Here is an 18,355-nt window from a genome sequence, read left to right as displayed (position 1 = left end):
TTTTTTTTTCATAGGCTAAAATGGTACTGTACATCACCTGCAGATCCGCAGTAGAAACCACACCGTGTGCACAGAGCCTTAACAACGGCACCTGATACGTGCCGGATTAAGGTATCAAATTGCGTATATATCAGACCCAAATGGCAGATTTTTGTTGCAAATTTCATTTTTTTTTTCTTTTTGTGGATAATTGTAAAGAGAATGGCCACAGGATTACTCAGGCCTGTCAAAACTGGTGCGCATGAAAAAATTGGTGTTTCCCAAAGCAACCAATCACATGCCAGCTCTCATTTCTCAGAAGCCCTTTTGATAATGAAACACACGATCTGATTGGTACAAGGGAGAACACCCAAAAGGGTAATGTATAACGTATTTTTTTTTTCATTTCAATAAAGTCTCCATAAAAAAGCGTACTTACAAGAAGGAACTGAGGGCGTAGCAAGTAGTTATGGGAGGGGATTACACGTTGCTTATATTATATATGAACTACATAACTATAAAATCACGAACGACAGAAGCCCGAGAGGCCGCGAAAAAAATTGGCGTAGGAAGATGGCGCCGGCTTGGCTAAATCGCTTCGTGGGTGTAGCAAGATGTCTGCTGTCGAACTTCCGGTTGGATAAGAATCAACATCCGGGAGGACGAAGATGGCGGCGTCCAGTCAGGTTTGTCAGGGAGCGAGTGAGAAGACGGAGTCAGAAGAGAAGGAGGCAGACGGTAAGTGAGGAGCTCAGCTGAGGGGCTCCTCCTAGCCGGAGGTGGGCGCCATTGCAGCATCTGACGATATGAAGGTGTACAGCCTCACACGTACATGTCTTCCTCCACCTGGACGGAGGATGTGAGCTCTGTGCACCCCAGGCAGCATGTGAGGGTGGTCCGGGTGTCACCGTATGTCATACTGGGGCGTGCTAAGCACAGGACGTCCAGGGATTGTCACTCCGCGGCCACAAGCCTGCAGATCGCAGGGAAACCGCTCACGTCACACACCTAGATAGGACTGACTAGGCCATCGGAGAACGACCGGGTCCGGTTTGTTTATGTTACATACATGTATTCTCACCATCCCACAAAACAAATGTCATATTACAATCTGTACTTAAAAAAATTAGTAATCTTTCTCTTTATACTGTCCCCCTCTCCAGGCTTTTTTTAGACACCTACATTCTGTCCTTTCAGTAATAGTTTTCAGAAAGCTCCTTATCAAAGGCAGGACTATATACAGTAGATAACAGAGAACCCACCCTTTACAATAGGGGATGTCACAGCTCACCTCCTCCTTTACACTGACTGTTAACAACTCTATATACAATAGATAACACAGGATCCACCATTCACAAGAGGTGATTTCACAGCTCACCTCCTCCTGTACAATGACAGATAACAGCTCTATATACAGTAGATAGCACAGGATCTACCATTCACAATAGATGATGTCACAGATAACCTCACCTGTATAATGACTGATAGCGTCTCTATATACAGTAGATGACACAAGATCCACCATTCACTGTAGGTGATGTCACAACTCACCTCCTCCTTTTGTAAATTGACTGATACAATCTCTATATACTGTAGATTACACGGAATCCACCATTCACAATAGGTGATGTCACAGCTCACCTCCTAATCCTGTACAATGACTGATAACATCTATATACTGTAGATAACACAGGATCCACCCTTCACAATAGGTGTTGTCACAGCTCACCTCCTCCTCCTGTACAATGACTGATATCACCTCTATATACTGTAGATACAACAGGATCCACCATTCACAGTAGGTGGTCACAGCTCACCTCCTCCTGTACAATGACTGAGAACACCTCTATATACAGTAGATAACACAGGATCCACCATTCACAATAGGTGATGTCACAGCTCACTTCCTCCCCTCCTGTACAATGACTGATAACACCTCTATATACAGTAGATAACACAGGATCCACCATTCACTATAGGTGATATCACAGCTCACATCCTCTTGTACAATGACTGATAACACCTATTTACAGTAGATAATACGGGATCCACCACTCACAATAGGTGATGTCACAGCTCACCTCCTCCTGTAAAATGACTGATAACACCTCTATATACAGTAGTTAACACAGGATCCACCATTCAGAATAGGTGATGTCACAACTCACCTCCTCCTGTACAATGACATAGCACCTCCATATACAGTAGATAGCACAGGATCCACCATTCACAGTAGGTGATGTCACAGCTCACCACCTCCTCCTTTTGTATAATGACTGATAGCATCTCTATATACAGTAGATAACACGGGATCCACCATTCACAATAGGTGATGATGTCACAGCTCCCCTCTTCCTCCTCCTGTACAATGACTGAAAGCACCTCTATATACAGTTGATAACACAGGATCCACCATTCACAATAGGTAATGTTACAGCTCACCTCCTCTCTCCTGTATAATATGTACAGCTGATAACACACCAACTATTCACAATTGATGTCACAGCACACCACCTCCTCCTCCTATACAATGACTGATAACTAGAGATGGGGGGACCACTTGGTGCTCGGGTTCAGCCAAACAGTTAGAAAAAAAAAAGTTTGGGTATAAGAACAATACCCGGACCCCATCCACTTGAATGGGGTTTCCCGAACATCCAATAATTACTGCCGGTCAGACAGCCGCGGTTCAAATGCTTTCAAATTATAGTGTAAGCCAGCAGCTGTGATCGAAGCTAGAACGTTTACCTACAGTCACAGGTGTTGACTGATGGGACTACTTCTCCCATCAGCCTGCTGCCGCTAATAACAGCGAGAGCAGGCGCAGCTGATGGGAGTATTCATCAGCCGATGTCTGCGCACTAACATAGTAACATAGTTTTGAAGGAAGACCTTATGTCCATCTAGTTCAGCCTATTTTTAGTGCAGCTGTTCTGCATTGTTGATCCTGGGGAAGGCAAAACACCCACAGAGTAGAAGCCAATTTTCTCCATAGGGAAAAAAATTCCTTCCCCTAAGCTGGGTCAACCATCTACCTATAATATTCTGTTATTTGTAACCTTCTATACTGTTACTCACAAGAAAAGCATCCATTCCTTTCTTAAATTCATTCAGTGAGTTGGCCATCACCACTTCCTCAGGAAGAGAATTCCAGAGCCTCACTGCTCTTACCGTGAAGAACCCTCTTCTATGCTGGTGCAGAAATTGTCTTTCCTCCAAACGAAGAGAACGCCCCCTTGTTCTAGTTACAGTCCTTGGTGCAAACAGTTCATTAGAGAGATATCTGTATTTCCCTCTGATATACTTGTACATATATATTAGGTCTCCCCTAAGTCTTCTCTTTTCTGGAGTAAATAGACCTAATTTTGATAACCTTTCTGGGTATTGTAGTGAACCAACTCCATTTATCATTTTAGTAGCCCGCCTTTGAACCCTTTCAAGTTCAGTAATGTCTTTCTTGAGCACCGGCGTCCAAAATTGCACACAATACTCCGTGTGGTCTGACGAGTGATTTGTACAGAGGGAGAATTATGTTTTCATCTCGTGTCCCCAGACCTCTTCTAATACATCCCATAACCCTATTTGCTTTGGTGGCAGCTGCCTGGCACTGGGCACTCCAATTTAGCTTCTTATTGACTAAGATGCCTAAGTCTTTTTCCATGTCTGATTTCCCCAGCAGTTTCCCATTTAGTAAGTAATTGTAGCATCTGTTTCTCCTTCCCATGTGCATAACCTTACACTTATCTGTGTTAAACCTCATTTGCCATTTTTCAGCCCAATTCTCCAATTTACTCAAATCTGTCTGTCGTTACAAACTGTCCTCCTTTGTGTTAACTACCTTACATAGTTTTGTATCATCTGCAAATATTGATATTTTACTGTGTAAGCCATCCACTAGATCATTAATAAATATATTAACCCCTTAACGACCAGGGGTATTTTTGGTTTTACATTTTCATTTTTCCCTCCCCTTCTTTCCAGAGCCATAACTTTTTTATTTTTCCGTTTATATGGCCGTGTGAGGGCTTATTTTTTGCGGGACGAGTTGTACTTTTAAATGACATCATTGGTTTTACCATATCGTGTACTTGAAAACAGGAAAAAAATTCCAAGTGCGGTGAAATTGCAAAAAAACTGCAATCCCACACTTGTTTTTTGCGTGGCTTTTTTTGTTAGGTTCACTAGATGCTAAATCTGACCTGCCATTATGATTCTCCAGGTCATTACGAGTTCATAGACACCAAACATGTCTGTCCTCTTTTATCTAAGTGGTGAAAAAAAATTCCAAAGTTTGCTAAAAAAAAAAAAAATTTGCGCAATTTTCCGAGACCCGTAGCGTCTCCATTTTTCATGATCTGGGGTCGGGTGAGGGCTTATTTTTTCCGTGCCGGACTGACGTTTTTAATGATACCACTTTTGTGCAGATACGTTCTTTTGATCGCCCGTTATTGCATTTTAATGCAATGTCTTGGTGACCAAAAAAACGTAATTCTGGCGTTTTGAATTTTTTTCTCACTACGCCGTTTAGCAGTCGGGTTAATGCTTTTTTTTAATTGATAGATCAGGCGATTCTGAACGCGGCGATACCTAATATGTGTATGTGGGATTTTTTTTTACTGTTTTATTTTGATTGGGGCGAAAGGGGGGTGATTTGAACTTTTAGGTTTTTTTAATTCTTTTTTATTTTTAAACCTTTTTTTTTTTTTTACTTTTGGCATGCTTCAATAGCCTCCATAGGAGGCTAGAAGCTTGCGCAACCCGATCGGCTCTGCTACATATGGGCGATGAGCAGATCGCCCTTATGTAGCAGATTTACTGCTGTGCTTTCAGCGCCGACCACCGGGTGGCGCTGAAAGCCATATGGCTGCAACAACCATAGAGGTCTCATAGAGACCTCTGGTTGTCCAGGCAACATGACGCCGACCCCCGATCACGTGACGGGGGTCGGCGATGACGTCATTTCCGGCCCGGCGGCCGGAAATGCTATTTAAATGCCCGCTGTCAGCTTTGACGGCGGCATTTAACTAGTTAATAGGCGCGGGCGGACGGCGATTCTGCTCGCGCCTATTGCGGGCACATGTCAGCTGTTCATAACAGCTGACATGTCCCGGCTTTGATGCGGGCTCAGCGCCGGAGCCCTCATCAAAGCAGGGGAAATGTCTGATGATGGACTGTGTCCGTCATTGGACATTAAGGGGTTAAATAGTAGAGGGCCCAATACAGAACCCTGTGGTACCCCACTAGTAACCCTGGCCCAATCTGAGTATGCACCATTAATAACCACTCTTTGTTTCCTATCACTAAGTCAGCTACCTACCCATCTACACACATTTTCCCCTAGCCCAAGCTTTCTCATCTTACTTACCAATCTTTTATGTGGGACAGTGTCAAATGCTTTAGAGAAGTCGAGATAAATGACATCCAATGATTCTCCTTGGTCCATTTGAGAGCTTACATCCTCATAGAAGCTGATCAGGTTAGTTTGACAGGAGCGATCCTTCATAAATCCATGTTGATATGGAGTTAAACGTTTATTAACATTGAGATATTCCATAATGGTATCCCTTAGAAACCCTTCAAAAATTGTACCCACAACAGATGTTAAGCTTACCGGCCTATAGTTTCCAGGTTCCCTTTTACACCCCTTTTTGAATATTGGTACCACATTTGCTTGCCGCCAATCAAAAGCAACAGGCCCTGTTTCTATAGAGTCTTTAAATATAAGGAATAGAGGCCTGTCTATCACATTACTTAACTCCCTTAATACCCGAGGGTGAATGCCATCAGGGCCTGGTGATTTGTCAATTTTAATCTTACTAAGGCGGTTCTGCACTTCTTCCTGGGTTAGGCAGGTAATACTTAATGGGGAGTTTACATTATCACTCTGCATTTCCCCTGCAAATCCTTTTCCTGTGTGAACACTGTTGAGAAAAAAGTATTTAAAACATTTGCTTTTCCCACATCGCTCTCTATGATTTCACCCTCTTTAACCCCTTCACCCCCAAGGGTGGTTTGCACGTTCATGACGGGCCAATTTTTACAATTCTGACCACTGTACCTTTATGAGGTCATAACTCTTGAACGCTTCCATGGATCCCGGTGATTCTGACATTGTTTTCTCGTGACATATTGTACTTCATGATAGTGGTAAAATTTCATTCAAATAACTTGCGTTTATTTGTGAGAAAAACGGAAATTTGGCGAAAATTTTGAAAATTTCGCAATTTTCCAACTTTGAATTTTTATGCCCTTAAATCACAGAGATACGGCACACAAAAAACTTGATAACTAACATTTCCCACATGTTTACTTTACATTAGCACAATTTTGGAACCAAAATTTTTTTTTGTTAGGAAGTTATAAGGGTTAAAAGTTGACCAGCGATTTCTCATTTTTACAACACCATTTTATTTTTAGGACCACATCACATTTGAAGCCACTTTGAGGGGTCTATATGATAGAAAATACCCAAAAGTGACACCATTCTAAAAACTGCACCCCTTAAGGTGCTCAAAACCACATTCAAGAAGTTTATTAACCCTTTAGGTGCGTCACAGGAATTTTTTTGAATATTTAAAAAAAAATGAGCATCTAACTTTTTTTCATAAAAAAAATAATTCAGGTTCAATTTTTTTTATTTTACCAAGGGTAACAGGAGAAATTGAACTGCAAAAGTTATTGTGCAATTTGTCCTGAGTACGCAGATACCTGATATGTGGGGGGGAACGACTGTTTCGGCGCATGGCAGAGCTCAGAATGGAAGGAGCGCCGTTTGACTTTTTCAATGCAAAATTGGCTGGAATTCAGATTGGACGCCATGTCACGTTTGGAGAGTCCCTGATGTACCTAAACAGTGGAAACCCCCTACACGTGACCCCATTTTGGAAACTAGACCCCCCCAAGGAACTTATCTAGATATGTGGTGAGAACTTTGAACCCACAAGGGCTTTACAGAAGTTTATAACGTACAGCGGTACAATTAAAAAATCATATTTTTTCCACAAAAATCATCTTTTCACCCCAATTTTTATTTTCCCAAGGGTAGCAGGACCCTAAAAGTTATTGTGCAATTTGTCCTGAGTACGCTGATACCCTACATGTGGGGATAAACCACTATTTGGGCGCATGGCAGAGCTCGGAAGGGAAGCAGCGCCATTTGACGTTTTTGGCTGGAATTGAGATCGGACACCATGTCGCGTTTGGAAAACCCCTGATGTACCAAAACAGTGGAAACCCCCCACAAATGACACCATTTTGGAAAATAGACCCCCTAAGGAACTTATCTAGATGTGTGGTGAGAACTTTGAACCCCCATGGGCTTCACAGAAGTTTATAACATAAAGCCATACAATTAAAAAATCATATTTTTTCAACAAAAATGATCTTTTCACCCTCAATTCTTATTTTTCCAAGGGTAACAGGACCCTAAAAGTTATTGTGCAATTTGTCCTGAGTACGCTGATACCCCACATGTGGGGGTAAACCACTATTTGGGCGCATGGCAGAGCTCGGAAGGGAAGCAGCGCCATTTGACGTTTTTGGCTGGAATTGAGATCGGACACCATGTCGCGTTTGGAAAACCCCTGATGTACCAAAACAGTGGAAACCCCCCACAAATGACACCATTTTGGAAACTAGACCCCCTAAGGAACTTATCTAGATGTGTGGTGAGAACTTTGAACCCCCATGGGCTTCACAGAAGTTTATAACATAAAGCCATACAATTAAAAAATCATATTTTTTCCACAAAAATGATCTTTTCACCCTCAATTCTTATTTTTCCAAGGGTAACAGGACCCTAAAAGTTATTGTGCAATTTGTCCTGAGTACGCTGATACCCCACATGTGGGGGTAAACCACTATTTGGGCGCATGGCAGAGCTCGGAAGGGAAGCAGCGCCATTTGACGTTTTTGGCTGGAATTGAGATCGGACACCATGTCGCGTTTGGAAAACTCCTGATGTACCAAAACAGTGGAACCCCCCCACAAATGACACCATTTTGGAAACTAGACCCCCTAAGGAACTTATCTAGATGTGTGGTGAGCACTTTGACCCCCCCAGTGCTTCACAGAAGTTTACAACGCCCGGGCGTGAAAATAAAAAATTCGTATTTTTTCCACAAACATGATCTTTTAGTCACCATTTTTTTATTTTCCCAAGGGTACCATGATAAATTGGACCCCAAAAGTTGTTGTCCAATTTGTCCTGAGTATGCTGATACCCCATATGTGGGAGAAAACTACTGTATGGGCACACGTCGGGGCTCGGAAGGGAAGTAGTGACGTTTTGGAATGCAGACTTTGATGGAATGGTCTGCGGGTGTCATGTTGCCTTTGGAGAGCCCCTAATGTACCTAAACAGTGGAAACCCCCCACAAATGACACCATTTTGTAAACTAGACCCCCCACGGAACTTATCTAGATGTGTGGTGAGCACTTTGACCCCCCCAGTGCTTCACAGAAGTTTACAACGCCCGGGCGTGAAAATAAAAAATTCATATTTTTTCCACAAACATGATCTTTTAGTCACCATTTTTTTATTTTCCCAAGGGTACCAGGAGAAATTGGACCCCAAAAGTTGTTGTCCAATTTGTCCTGAGTACGCTGCTACCCCATATGTGGGAGAAAACTACTGTATGGGCACACGTCGGGGCTCGGAAGGGAAGTAGTGACGTTTTGGAATGCAGACTTTGATGGAATGGTCTGCGGGTGTCATGTTGTCTTTGGAGAGCCCCTAATGTACCTAAACAGTGGAAACCCCCCACAAATGACACCATTTTGTAAACTAGACCCCCCAAGGAACTTATCTAGATGTGTGGTGAGCACTTTGACCACCCCAGTGCTTCACAGAAGTTTACAACGCCCGGGCGTGAAAATAAAAAATTCGTATTTTTTCCACAAACATGATCTTTTAGTCACCATTTTTTTATTTTCCCAAGGGTACCAGGAGAAATTGGACCCCAAAAGTTGTTGTCCAATTTGTCCTGAGTACGCTGACACCCCATATGTGGGAGAAAACTACTGTATGGGCACACGTCGGGGCTCGGAAGGGAAGTAGTGACGTTTTGGAATGCAGACTTTGATGGAATGGTCTGCGGGTGTCATGTTGCCTTTGGAGAGCCCCTGATGTACCTAAACTATTGAAACTCCCCACAAGTGACCCCATTTTGGACACTAGACCCCCCACGGAACTTATCTAGATGTGTGGTGAGCACTTTGAACCCCCAAGTGCTTCACAGAAGTTTATAACACTCGGATGTGAAAATAAAAAAATCATTTTTTTCCACAAAAATGATATTTTTGCCCCCAATTTTTTATTTTCCTAAGGGTAACAGGAGAAATTGGACCCCAAAAATTGTTTTGCAATTTGTCCTGAGTAGGCTGCTACCCTGCATGTGGGGGTAAAACACTGTTTGGGCGCATAGCAGAGCTTGGAAGGGAAGGAGCACCATTTGACTTTTTCAACTCAGAATTGGCAGGAATTGAGATCAGACGCCATGTTGCATTTGGAGAGCCCCTGATGTGCCCAAACAGTGGAAACCCCCAATTCTAACTCCAACCCGAACCCCAACATGCCCCTAACCCTAGCCCTAACCTTAGCCCTAGCCCTAACCCTAACCCTAGCCCTAGCCCTAACCCTACCCCAACCCTACCCCAACACACCCCTAGCCCTAACCCTAGCCCTAACCCTAATGGAAAAATGGAAATAAATAAATTTTTTTATTTTATTATTTTTCCCTAACTAAGGGGGTGATAACGGGGGGTTTGATTTACTATTTATGGCGGTTTTTATGTTTGGCGGCTGTCGCACGCTAAAAGACGCTTTTTATTGTAAAAATAGTTTTTGCATCACCACATATTGAGAGCTATAATTTTTCCTTATTTTGACCCACCGAGTCATGTTGGGTCTTATTTTTTGCGGGACGAGTTGACGTTTTTATTGGTAACATTTTCGGGCACGTGAAATTTTTTTGATCGCTTTTTATTCCGATTTTTGGGACGCAGAATGAACAAAAACCAGCGTTTCATGAATTTCTTTTGGGGGGGGTGCGTTTACACCGTTCCGCGTGCGGTAAAATTAATAAAGCGGTTTTATTCTTCGGGTCAGTACGGTTACAGCGATACCTCATTTAGGTCGTTTTTTTATGTTTTTGTCGGTTTTATGCAATGAAAACTATTTTATATAAAAAATAATTATTTTTGCATCGCTTTATTCTGCGAGTTATAACTTTTTTATTTTTTCGCTGATGATGCTGTGTGGCGGCTTGTTTTTTGCGGGACAAGATGACGTTTTCAGCGGTACCATGGATATTTATATGCGTCTTTTTGATCGCGCGTTATTGCACTTTTTGTTTGGCGGTATGATAATAAATCATTATTTTTTACTTCGTTTTTTATTTTTATTTTTTAAGGGGTTCGCTAAAGGGGTTAACTAATGGGACAGTTTTATAGGGCAGGTCGTTACGGACGCGGCGATACCTAATATGTGTACTTTTATTGTTTTTTTTTTTTTTGTATTATTTTCAAAAAATGAATTTATTGGGGAATATTTTTTTTTTTTTTACTAATTTATTTGGCGATTTTTTTAAATTTATTTTTACACTTTTTTTTAATTTTTTTTTTACTTTATTACATAGTCCCAGGTGGGACATCACTGTCCTGTGACAGATCGCTGATCTGTCACATCACAGATCACTGTGACAGATCAGCAATCTGTCACAGGCAGTGCACAAGGCTTCCTCATGCCTGCGCTTTGCAGGCACTGAGGAAGCCAGCTTCCCCAGGCCCCCGAAGGCCCCCGTCGCCATCTTGGATTCGGGGGCCTGGAGGAAAGGAGCCCCCCGCAGCAGCGCTGCACATTGCGCTGCCGTGGGGGACTCAGGGAAGCACGGAGGGAGCCCCCTCCCTGCCGATGCTTCCCTTTAACTCCCGTTTGATCGCGGTGTGCAAGGGGTTAACGTGTCGGGGGCGGTCCGTGACCGCCCCTGACACATTGTGCCGGGTGTCAGCTGTGATAATCAGCTGACACCCGGCCGCGATCAGTGGCGCTCACCACGTGGGCGCCGCTGATCGCGGTAGACGTACTATCCCGTCCCCGGTCATACGGGCCCGGGTACCGTGGACGGGATAGTACGTCTCATGTCAGGAAGGGGTTAAAGGGCCGACACCATCAATTTTAATCATTTTACTGTTTATATAATTAAAGAATAGTTTGGGGTTTGTTTTACTTTCCTTAGCAATGAGTCTCTCAGTTTCCACTTTTGCTAAATGTATTTGTTTTTTACTCATTTTATTTTTTTCTCTATAACTTTTTAATGCTTCTTCATTGCCTTCTTGTTTTAGCTTCCTAAATGCCTTGTTCTTGTTATTTATTGCCCTTTTTACATCCTTATTTAGCCACATTGGTGTTCTCCTGTTCCTAGCCCTTTTATTTCTGTACGGTATGGCTAGCTCGCAGTGAGTGTGTAAGACTGATTTACATTGTCCCAATCAATTCGGCGAAGGTCCTCTCTAAGCTGATCAAACTTTGCTTTCCTGAAATTCAGCGTTTTTGTAACCCCTTCCAGGGCACGTTACTGAAGGACAAGTGGAATTGTATTATATTGTGGTCACTATTCCCTAGGTGCCCATCGACTCGTACTTCTGTTATTCTATCTGGCCTGTTGCTTAAAATTAAGTCCAGAAGGGCTGTCCCTCTAGTTGGGCCCTGCACAAGTTGTGACAGATAATTATCCTTGGTCACTGACAGAAATTGGCTTCCTTTCTGAGATACGCAGGTTTCAGTTTCCCAGTCTATGTCGGGGTAGTTGAAGTCCCCCATAATAATCACCTCCTTGTGATTTGCTGCTTTGTCTATTTGTTTCAATAATAGATTTTCAGTGGTTTCTGTTATATTTGGTGGCTTATAACAAACCCCTATGAGGATTTTATTACTTTTCTCTCCTTGTATCTCCACCCATAGAGACTCCACCTCTTCATTTCCCTCTTGTATATCTTCTCTTAGTGTGGGCTTTAAAGTGGACTTTATATATAGACAGACTCCACCCCCTTTCCTTTTTTTACGATCCCTCCTAAACAAATCATATCCTTGCAAGTTAGCCGACCAGTCATAGCTCTTTTTAATAAATTAAAAAAAGAAAACAGCGTCTCATTTCTCCCAGTGAACTCTCTGAGCTCAGTGCTGCACCGTGAGACTTTTTATCAGTTTTAGCGGTGATTTCACTAAGGCAGGGTTCCCCAACTCCAGTCCTCAAGGCCCACCAACAGATCATGTTTTCAGGATTTCCTTACTATTGCTTAGGTGATAATTGCTTCACCTGTGGAATACAAAGGAAATCCTGAAAACATGATCTGTTTGTGGGCCTTGACTGGAGTTGGGGAACCCTGCACTAAGGTGATTTCACTAAGATCTAATTCAGGGGCCCGACTGGGAACGCAGCCACAGTGACCCGCGGTAACCTCGATGACGTCACCGCTAGTCACTGATGCTGCGGTCACAGCAGCTCATTCACCAGTGATTCTCGGCCTGGACGGTCGATTTTGGCACCGTCCAGGTTGAAAACTGTTTATCCCCCAGACATGGATTACAGCGTGGGATAGAATGACCGACAGGAGAGGGATATGGTTGTTTTTCACTTTTGTTTTTTTACTTAAGACGAGGGGCTCAATGGAATTATTTAAAAAATAAAACGGTGTGGGGACCCCTCTATTCTTGATAACCAACCTTGCTGATAGCTGACAATTGAAGCCTGCAGCTGTCAGTTTTGCCTGGCTGGTTATCAAAAATACAGGGGAACCCACTCGTTTTGTTATTTTTAAATTCGTTATTTAGAGCGCAGGTGCTGGCTACTCTCGCTATTATTAGCAGCAGCATGCGTAGGCTGATGGGGGGTAGTAGTCCCCCAACAGCCGACGCTAGTGACCGGAGGTAAACTTTTACCTCCGAATACAACTGCAGACTCACGCTGTCATTTGACAGCGTGGGAACCGCGGCTGTCTGACCGGCGGTAATGATTTTACCACTGATCAGAGGCAGTGTTTGCTGTGCTGTCATGAGAAACACCCAGTGTTGGGGGGCTGAACCCCAACAGTAACACGAACTTCCTGGTGAAGTCTTTGTTCGAGGTCCAAGCCCAAACAGTAGGTGTTCAGTAAGGACCCCGAACTTTACTGTTCGGTTTTTCCCATCTCTACTGATATACAGGATTCACCATTCACAATAGGGGATGTCACAGCTCAACTCCTCCTCCTGTACAATGACTGATAACCTCTCTACACAGAAGGTAATACAGGATCCACCTTACACAATAGGGGATGTCACAGCTCACCTCCTCCTCCTGTACAATGACTGATAACACCTCTATATACAGTAGGTAATACAGGATCCACCACTCACAATAGGTGATGTCACAGCTCACCTCCTTCTCCTGTACAATGACTGATAACGCCTCTACAGTAAATAACACAGGATCCACCATTCACAATAGGTGATATCACAGCTCACCTCCTTCTCCTGTACAATGACTGATAACACCTCTATATACAGTAAATAACACAGCTGTATTCACTATTCGTAATAGATGATGTCACAGCTCACCTTCTCCTCCAGTACCTCTATTCTATCTATCTCGTTTTTTGTTGTTTTTTTTAGTTGATGCATCAGAACCTGCCAATGAGGTCTGGAACCAAAAACCAGAAAATGAGAAACCCACATCTTATGATGAGATGGACATCAGTGTAGATGATGGCAAAGTGCTGGCTAAGGCCCTAAAAGTGGCCAGGTGTTTGGGTAGCCGCGAAGACCCCATAAGTCAGGACTCGGCCCCCGTCACAGGCCCTCTATTAGATATGTTTACTGAGATTGCTGCAAGCCAGGTGCCCATCCGCAGTCAGCAAATCGGAGAACCTGAGTTCAGTCATGAGCAGAAGATGGCGTTGCTTCTGGACCTGTACAAGACAAAGCCTCTCATCTTTCTTGAGCGTTTTCGGAAGGTTCTGAAGGAGGAACATCTGGAATGCTTCACTCACTTAACTGGTGACTACACTGCTGATTTCTACTTCAAGGAGATCCGCAAAGCATCACTCAAGAAAGTCCATCACACGAGGGTCCGTAACAAGAGGTACGCCGCCCTCCAGCAGCTGATCTCAGGTACGACAGTCACCATCGCTCACTGCTCCGTATGGACGATGGCAGAGACTGCAAAAAGCCTTCTGTCATTTCCAAAAAAAGCTGCGGACAGTCACGTGTTTTCCCTGTAGCAGATTTCCTATGAGGCGTGAAGGGGTGACCATGTAGTACGAAGTCGGGCGGAGTCCTCCTGGGCTGCTGCGGCTCTAATAAAAGGGTCTCTGTGATGTCCGTCAACCCCCTAGTAGAGCATATGAGCACTTGTCCACACAAAGACAATTTTTTTTACCTTTTCAGACTTTCCTCTCCTTCTAAGAACCATTTTTAATTCAATTTTCCATAGACCTATAGCCATATGGGGCTTGTATTCACGGGCCAGGTTCGCAGCTTTGAAACACACAATTTATTTTACCATATAATGTACTGGAAAAAAAAAGTAAAAAATTTCCAAGTGGGTTGAAATGGTAAAAAACAGCAATTCTGCCATTGTTTTTTAAATTTAGTTTTTACAGTTTTCACGGATAACAATGACCTGTTAACTCGATTCTCCGGGTCAGTACGATTGCTGCCGTACCAAACGTATGTTTTTGTGATTAATTATTATTTTTCAGGTTAAAATATTCTGTTTCTAAGAGATGTATCTTTACTTTTTTTTTTTCGGTATGTGGAACATTGTGACGGATTCTTTTTTTTTTTTTTTGTTGCATGCTGAGCTGTCGTTTTATTTGTACCACTTTGATTGCTTTGTATCTCATTTTTGGAGGAAATTGCGGTGCTCGGAGACAGCATTTCTGGCATTTATTTTGGAATTGAGTGATTTTAAGCTTTAAAAAATATTTTTAAAACTTTTTTTTTTTCTTGGGGGTTTGGTATTTTCACTTTATTTTTAACTTCTCATAAGTGGCTTGAACCTATAGGAATTGCAAAGTATCCTAAAATCTTGGTCTGTATGATGCCAAGCAGGCCCCCAACGTAGGCGGCCATTAATTGTGTCACTTAGGGAACGATGGACGCCAAAAAAAAATGCATCGCTTACATGGTCATACAGCAGTGAGTTCCCGTCACTGCTGTTAGAGGCAAAGGCTGGCTGTTTCACACAGCTTCCACCTGCTCTGTATGGCCGGGGTGCAGCTCCTGAGCCTGCTTCATAATGGATAAATACATCATAGAGTGTAAGGGATTAAATCTGTAAGCAATTTTCCAGTACTTGGACATTGATGAGTGCAAAGATTGATTACTGGGGTCGACCTCCATTTCTCTGCTGTGCATCATGTGTCTGGATGTGTGCATGATACAGGGCCACAAACCCTCCATAAGTTCTCATATGCCTTATTTCCTACAGCCGGGGACTATTTCAGCGACGAGCAAATGCGAGCTCGGGACCCCCTGATGTACGAGCACTATGTGGGCCAGTACCAGAGCGAGGAGGAGATTATGTCACAGAATAGTCGGGACATGGCGCAGGCAACTTCTCTGTCTGATGTCCTCCTCAACTCTTGCGAGGAGCAGTCCCTACAGAGGAGGCTGGAGGCCCAACGTGAGATGGAGCAGAACTGTGAGGAGGAGGAAGAGGAGGACAGTGAAGAGGAAGGTGAGTCACACACAAATCCTGTAGAAAGGAATGATATCTCTGCCCCAGACCCTACAGAAAGATAAAACTGTTGTTGTTGCAGGTACCAGTCTAAAATGTCCTGGTTACTGTCCAAATTCTCTTTTTGAGTGGGTGGATCTACTAAAGGTCAAGAGGTGGTGCATAAGAGAGAGGACATTCCAGCACCTATAGTACTGACATAATGCTGGAACTTCCTTTCTGTAAGCCCTATAGGTGCTGGAATATCTTTTCTCTTATTTACCACCTCTTTACCTTTAGTAGAGCGGTATCACACTGGGTCAGAACATCACATGAATTCTGGATCCTTTATCATCCAGAGTCTGAACAACAGTCTGATGAGGAGCAAGAGGTGGACAATGAGGAAAAGGCTCTGATGAGGGAAGAGTTCGTCAGCCGGATGCATCAGAGGTTTCTGGATGGAAAAGATTGGGATTTCAACTACAGGTAAGGGAGCTGCGTCTGTACACGGTGGATGAGAGTCATTACAATTAATACATGTGGCACCGAAGGAAAGGCTCATTTATTTATTAGCTGTTGGGTATTACTAGAGCGTCCCCTTCTGGGGCTTATATACATATGCATGGTTTTATACATGGTTGCCCGCACACTCCATAAAACTGTGGACCTACTGTGGGATCCAATTTTTAGCAGTCGGATCCCTCTGCGATCTAACATTTAACACTTTAAATTTTTTAGAAAAGAGAGTAAAGGAAGGATTTTCCAGTAATTAACCTCTTCCTGACTTGAGGTGCACACCCATTGAGGATGCTTGTTACAGGCTCAGAAACAGAGCCTGCTCCATACACAGTCTTAACCTTAGTGCCAGCTCCGATCACTGGTGTTTTGCTGTGGACCAACTGATGACTCCTGTCACCATCTTTGTACGTCTCTGAAGCCCAGACTCCAGGTGGGCTTCATAGATCATCACTTCTACTGCAATACTTCACTATGTAGAACAGTTAATCAGACGATCACAAGTTAAGTTCCCAAAGAGCCTTCAAGAAACAGTAGAAATTTAATTAAAAAAAATTTAATAAAAAAAATGAATCCCGGCCTTTATTAAGTTGAAAAATAAATAAGCATTTCTGGTATCGCCACATCCGTCTAATCTATATAAAAAAAAAAAAAATTACTTAACCCATAGCGGAAGCGTAAAAAGAAGAAAAATCAAAACAATCCTCTCCATCCCCCAGAATTGCCCTTTTTTTGGCCATTTTTTTCCCTACACCTCCTCCTAAAAATCCAATAAAAAGGGATCAAAACCATATGGATCCCAGAATGGTATTGGAAAAAACTGTCAGCTCGCCACACAAGAAAAGAATATCAACTGAAAAATAAAAATGTTATGGTCTCAGAAAAAGGAGAAACAACCAAAAGTTTTTGCTTTTTTTGCTTTTTTTTTTTTTTAAACAAGGCTTTAAATATTTTTTTTTCAGCAAATAGAATATTTTAAAAAAGCTTTAAAAGTTTAGTATCGTAGAGAATTGCGCCACAATGTCATTTTTCCTGCACATTGAATGCCATAAAATAAAGAAATAATGGCGTAGTTGCTTAAGTGATAAGTACAACTCGTTCCGCACAAAAAAATAACAAACCCCCATACAGTTATGGGGGCGGAAAAATAACTTGTTCCGGCTCTGGGAAGGAGTGGAGGAAAAAATTGACTCCAGCGGGATGACGTTGATCTGTGTTGTGTTTTTCTTAGTGAAGTCGATGATAACCCGGACTTCGATAATTTGGACATTGTCAATCAGGACGAAGAAGAACGTTACTTCGATGATGACAAAGATGAAGGAATAGATGAGATGGAAGAAGAGGATGATCAGAGGATGAATGGGCGGGAAAGGGTTGGCAGCGAGTGATGATATCTTCCTTCACCAACTAGTATTACATGGACAGGAATCGGAGGCGCTGGTAACAGAGAAGCTGCTGTTCAGACTCTATGCACCGGGATGGCCACTGGATGGCAGCACATACCCGCTCATGCTTATTGGCCGATCCATATTAGAGGTATTTTGGACTTTTCACTGTGTTTGTCACTTTCACAATAGTTTTGGAGACAATTTCTGAATTTAATTGGAAGGTTTCAATGAGGAAAATGACTGCTCACAACTTGTACAGAAGACACAGAATCATATGTTAGTTGTACTGTTCTTTTTATTATATTCTTCCATGTGGTAAGACGCAGCCGCGGTCATCTCCTCTGCAGCATCCTGCTAGGAAACGGCAAGAATTGGCTTCTTCTGCTGCTTTCTCTTTGATAAAGTTTCTACTACTGCAAAAGCAAAGGAGTAAATAAAAAAATTGTTTTGGTAAGTGACATTCTGAATCATTTCCGAATATGTCCAATCTTTTATGTTCTCTGTAACCACCATTGCATCCCCCACAGCTCGTCACCCAGCTTTCCTCTATACACTGCACCAAAAAAATAAAGGGAACACTTAAACAACACACTGTAATTCCAAGGCAATCACACTTCTGTGAAATCATCCTATCCAGTTATGAAGCAACACCGATTGTGAATCAATTGCTGTTGTGAAAATGGAACAGACAACACATAGAAATGATTAGCAATTAGCAAGACAACCCCTAAAAAGGAGTGGTTCAGCAGAGGGTGACCACAGACCATTTCTCTG

General features: G+C 42.8%; 1 protein-coding gene across 1 annotated transcript; it reads left to right on the top strand.

The window, feature by feature from the left end:
* Positions 1–588: 588 nt before the first annotated feature.
* On the top strand, positions 589–18,035 carry CCDC97 (coiled-coil domain containing 97). The gene is made up of 5 exons (XM_073549148.1): positions 589–717; positions 13,631–14,128; positions 15,450–15,698; positions 16,037–16,163; positions 17,425–18,035. The coding sequence occupies exons 1-5, from the start codon at positions 648–650 to the stop codon at positions 17,579–17,581; spliced, it is 1,101 nt and encodes a 366-aa protein (XP_073405249.1). The 5' UTR covers positions 589–647; the 3' UTR covers positions 17,582–18,035.
* Positions 18,036–18,355: the final 320 nt, after the last annotated feature.

The sequence above is a fragment of the Dendrobates tinctorius genome, unplaced genomic scaffold (genome assembly GCF_039654945.1).
Source record: "Dendrobates tinctorius isolate UK_male_01 unplaced genomic scaffold, ASM3965494v1 ptg000158l, whole genome shotgun sequence".
In the NCBI taxonomy this organism is placed as follows: Eukaryota; Metazoa; Chordata; class Amphibia; order Anura; family Dendrobatidae; genus Dendrobates; species Dendrobates tinctorius.
This window is presented reverse-complemented; position numbering and strand designations above follow the sequence as displayed.

Coding starts and splice junctions, on each gene's coding strand:
- CCDC97 (XM_073549148.1), top strand. CDS start 648: ATGGCGGCGTCCAGTCAGGTTTGTCAGGGAGCGAGTGAGAAGACGGAG. Junction 14,129..15,449: donor CCTCCAGCAGCTGATCTCAG/GTACGACAGTCA, acceptor TATTTCCTACAG/CCGGGGACTATTTCAGCGAC. Junction 15,699..16,036: donor GGAGGACAGTGAAGAGGAAG/GTGAGTCACACA, acceptor TTTATCATCCAG/AGTCTGAACAACAGTCTGAT.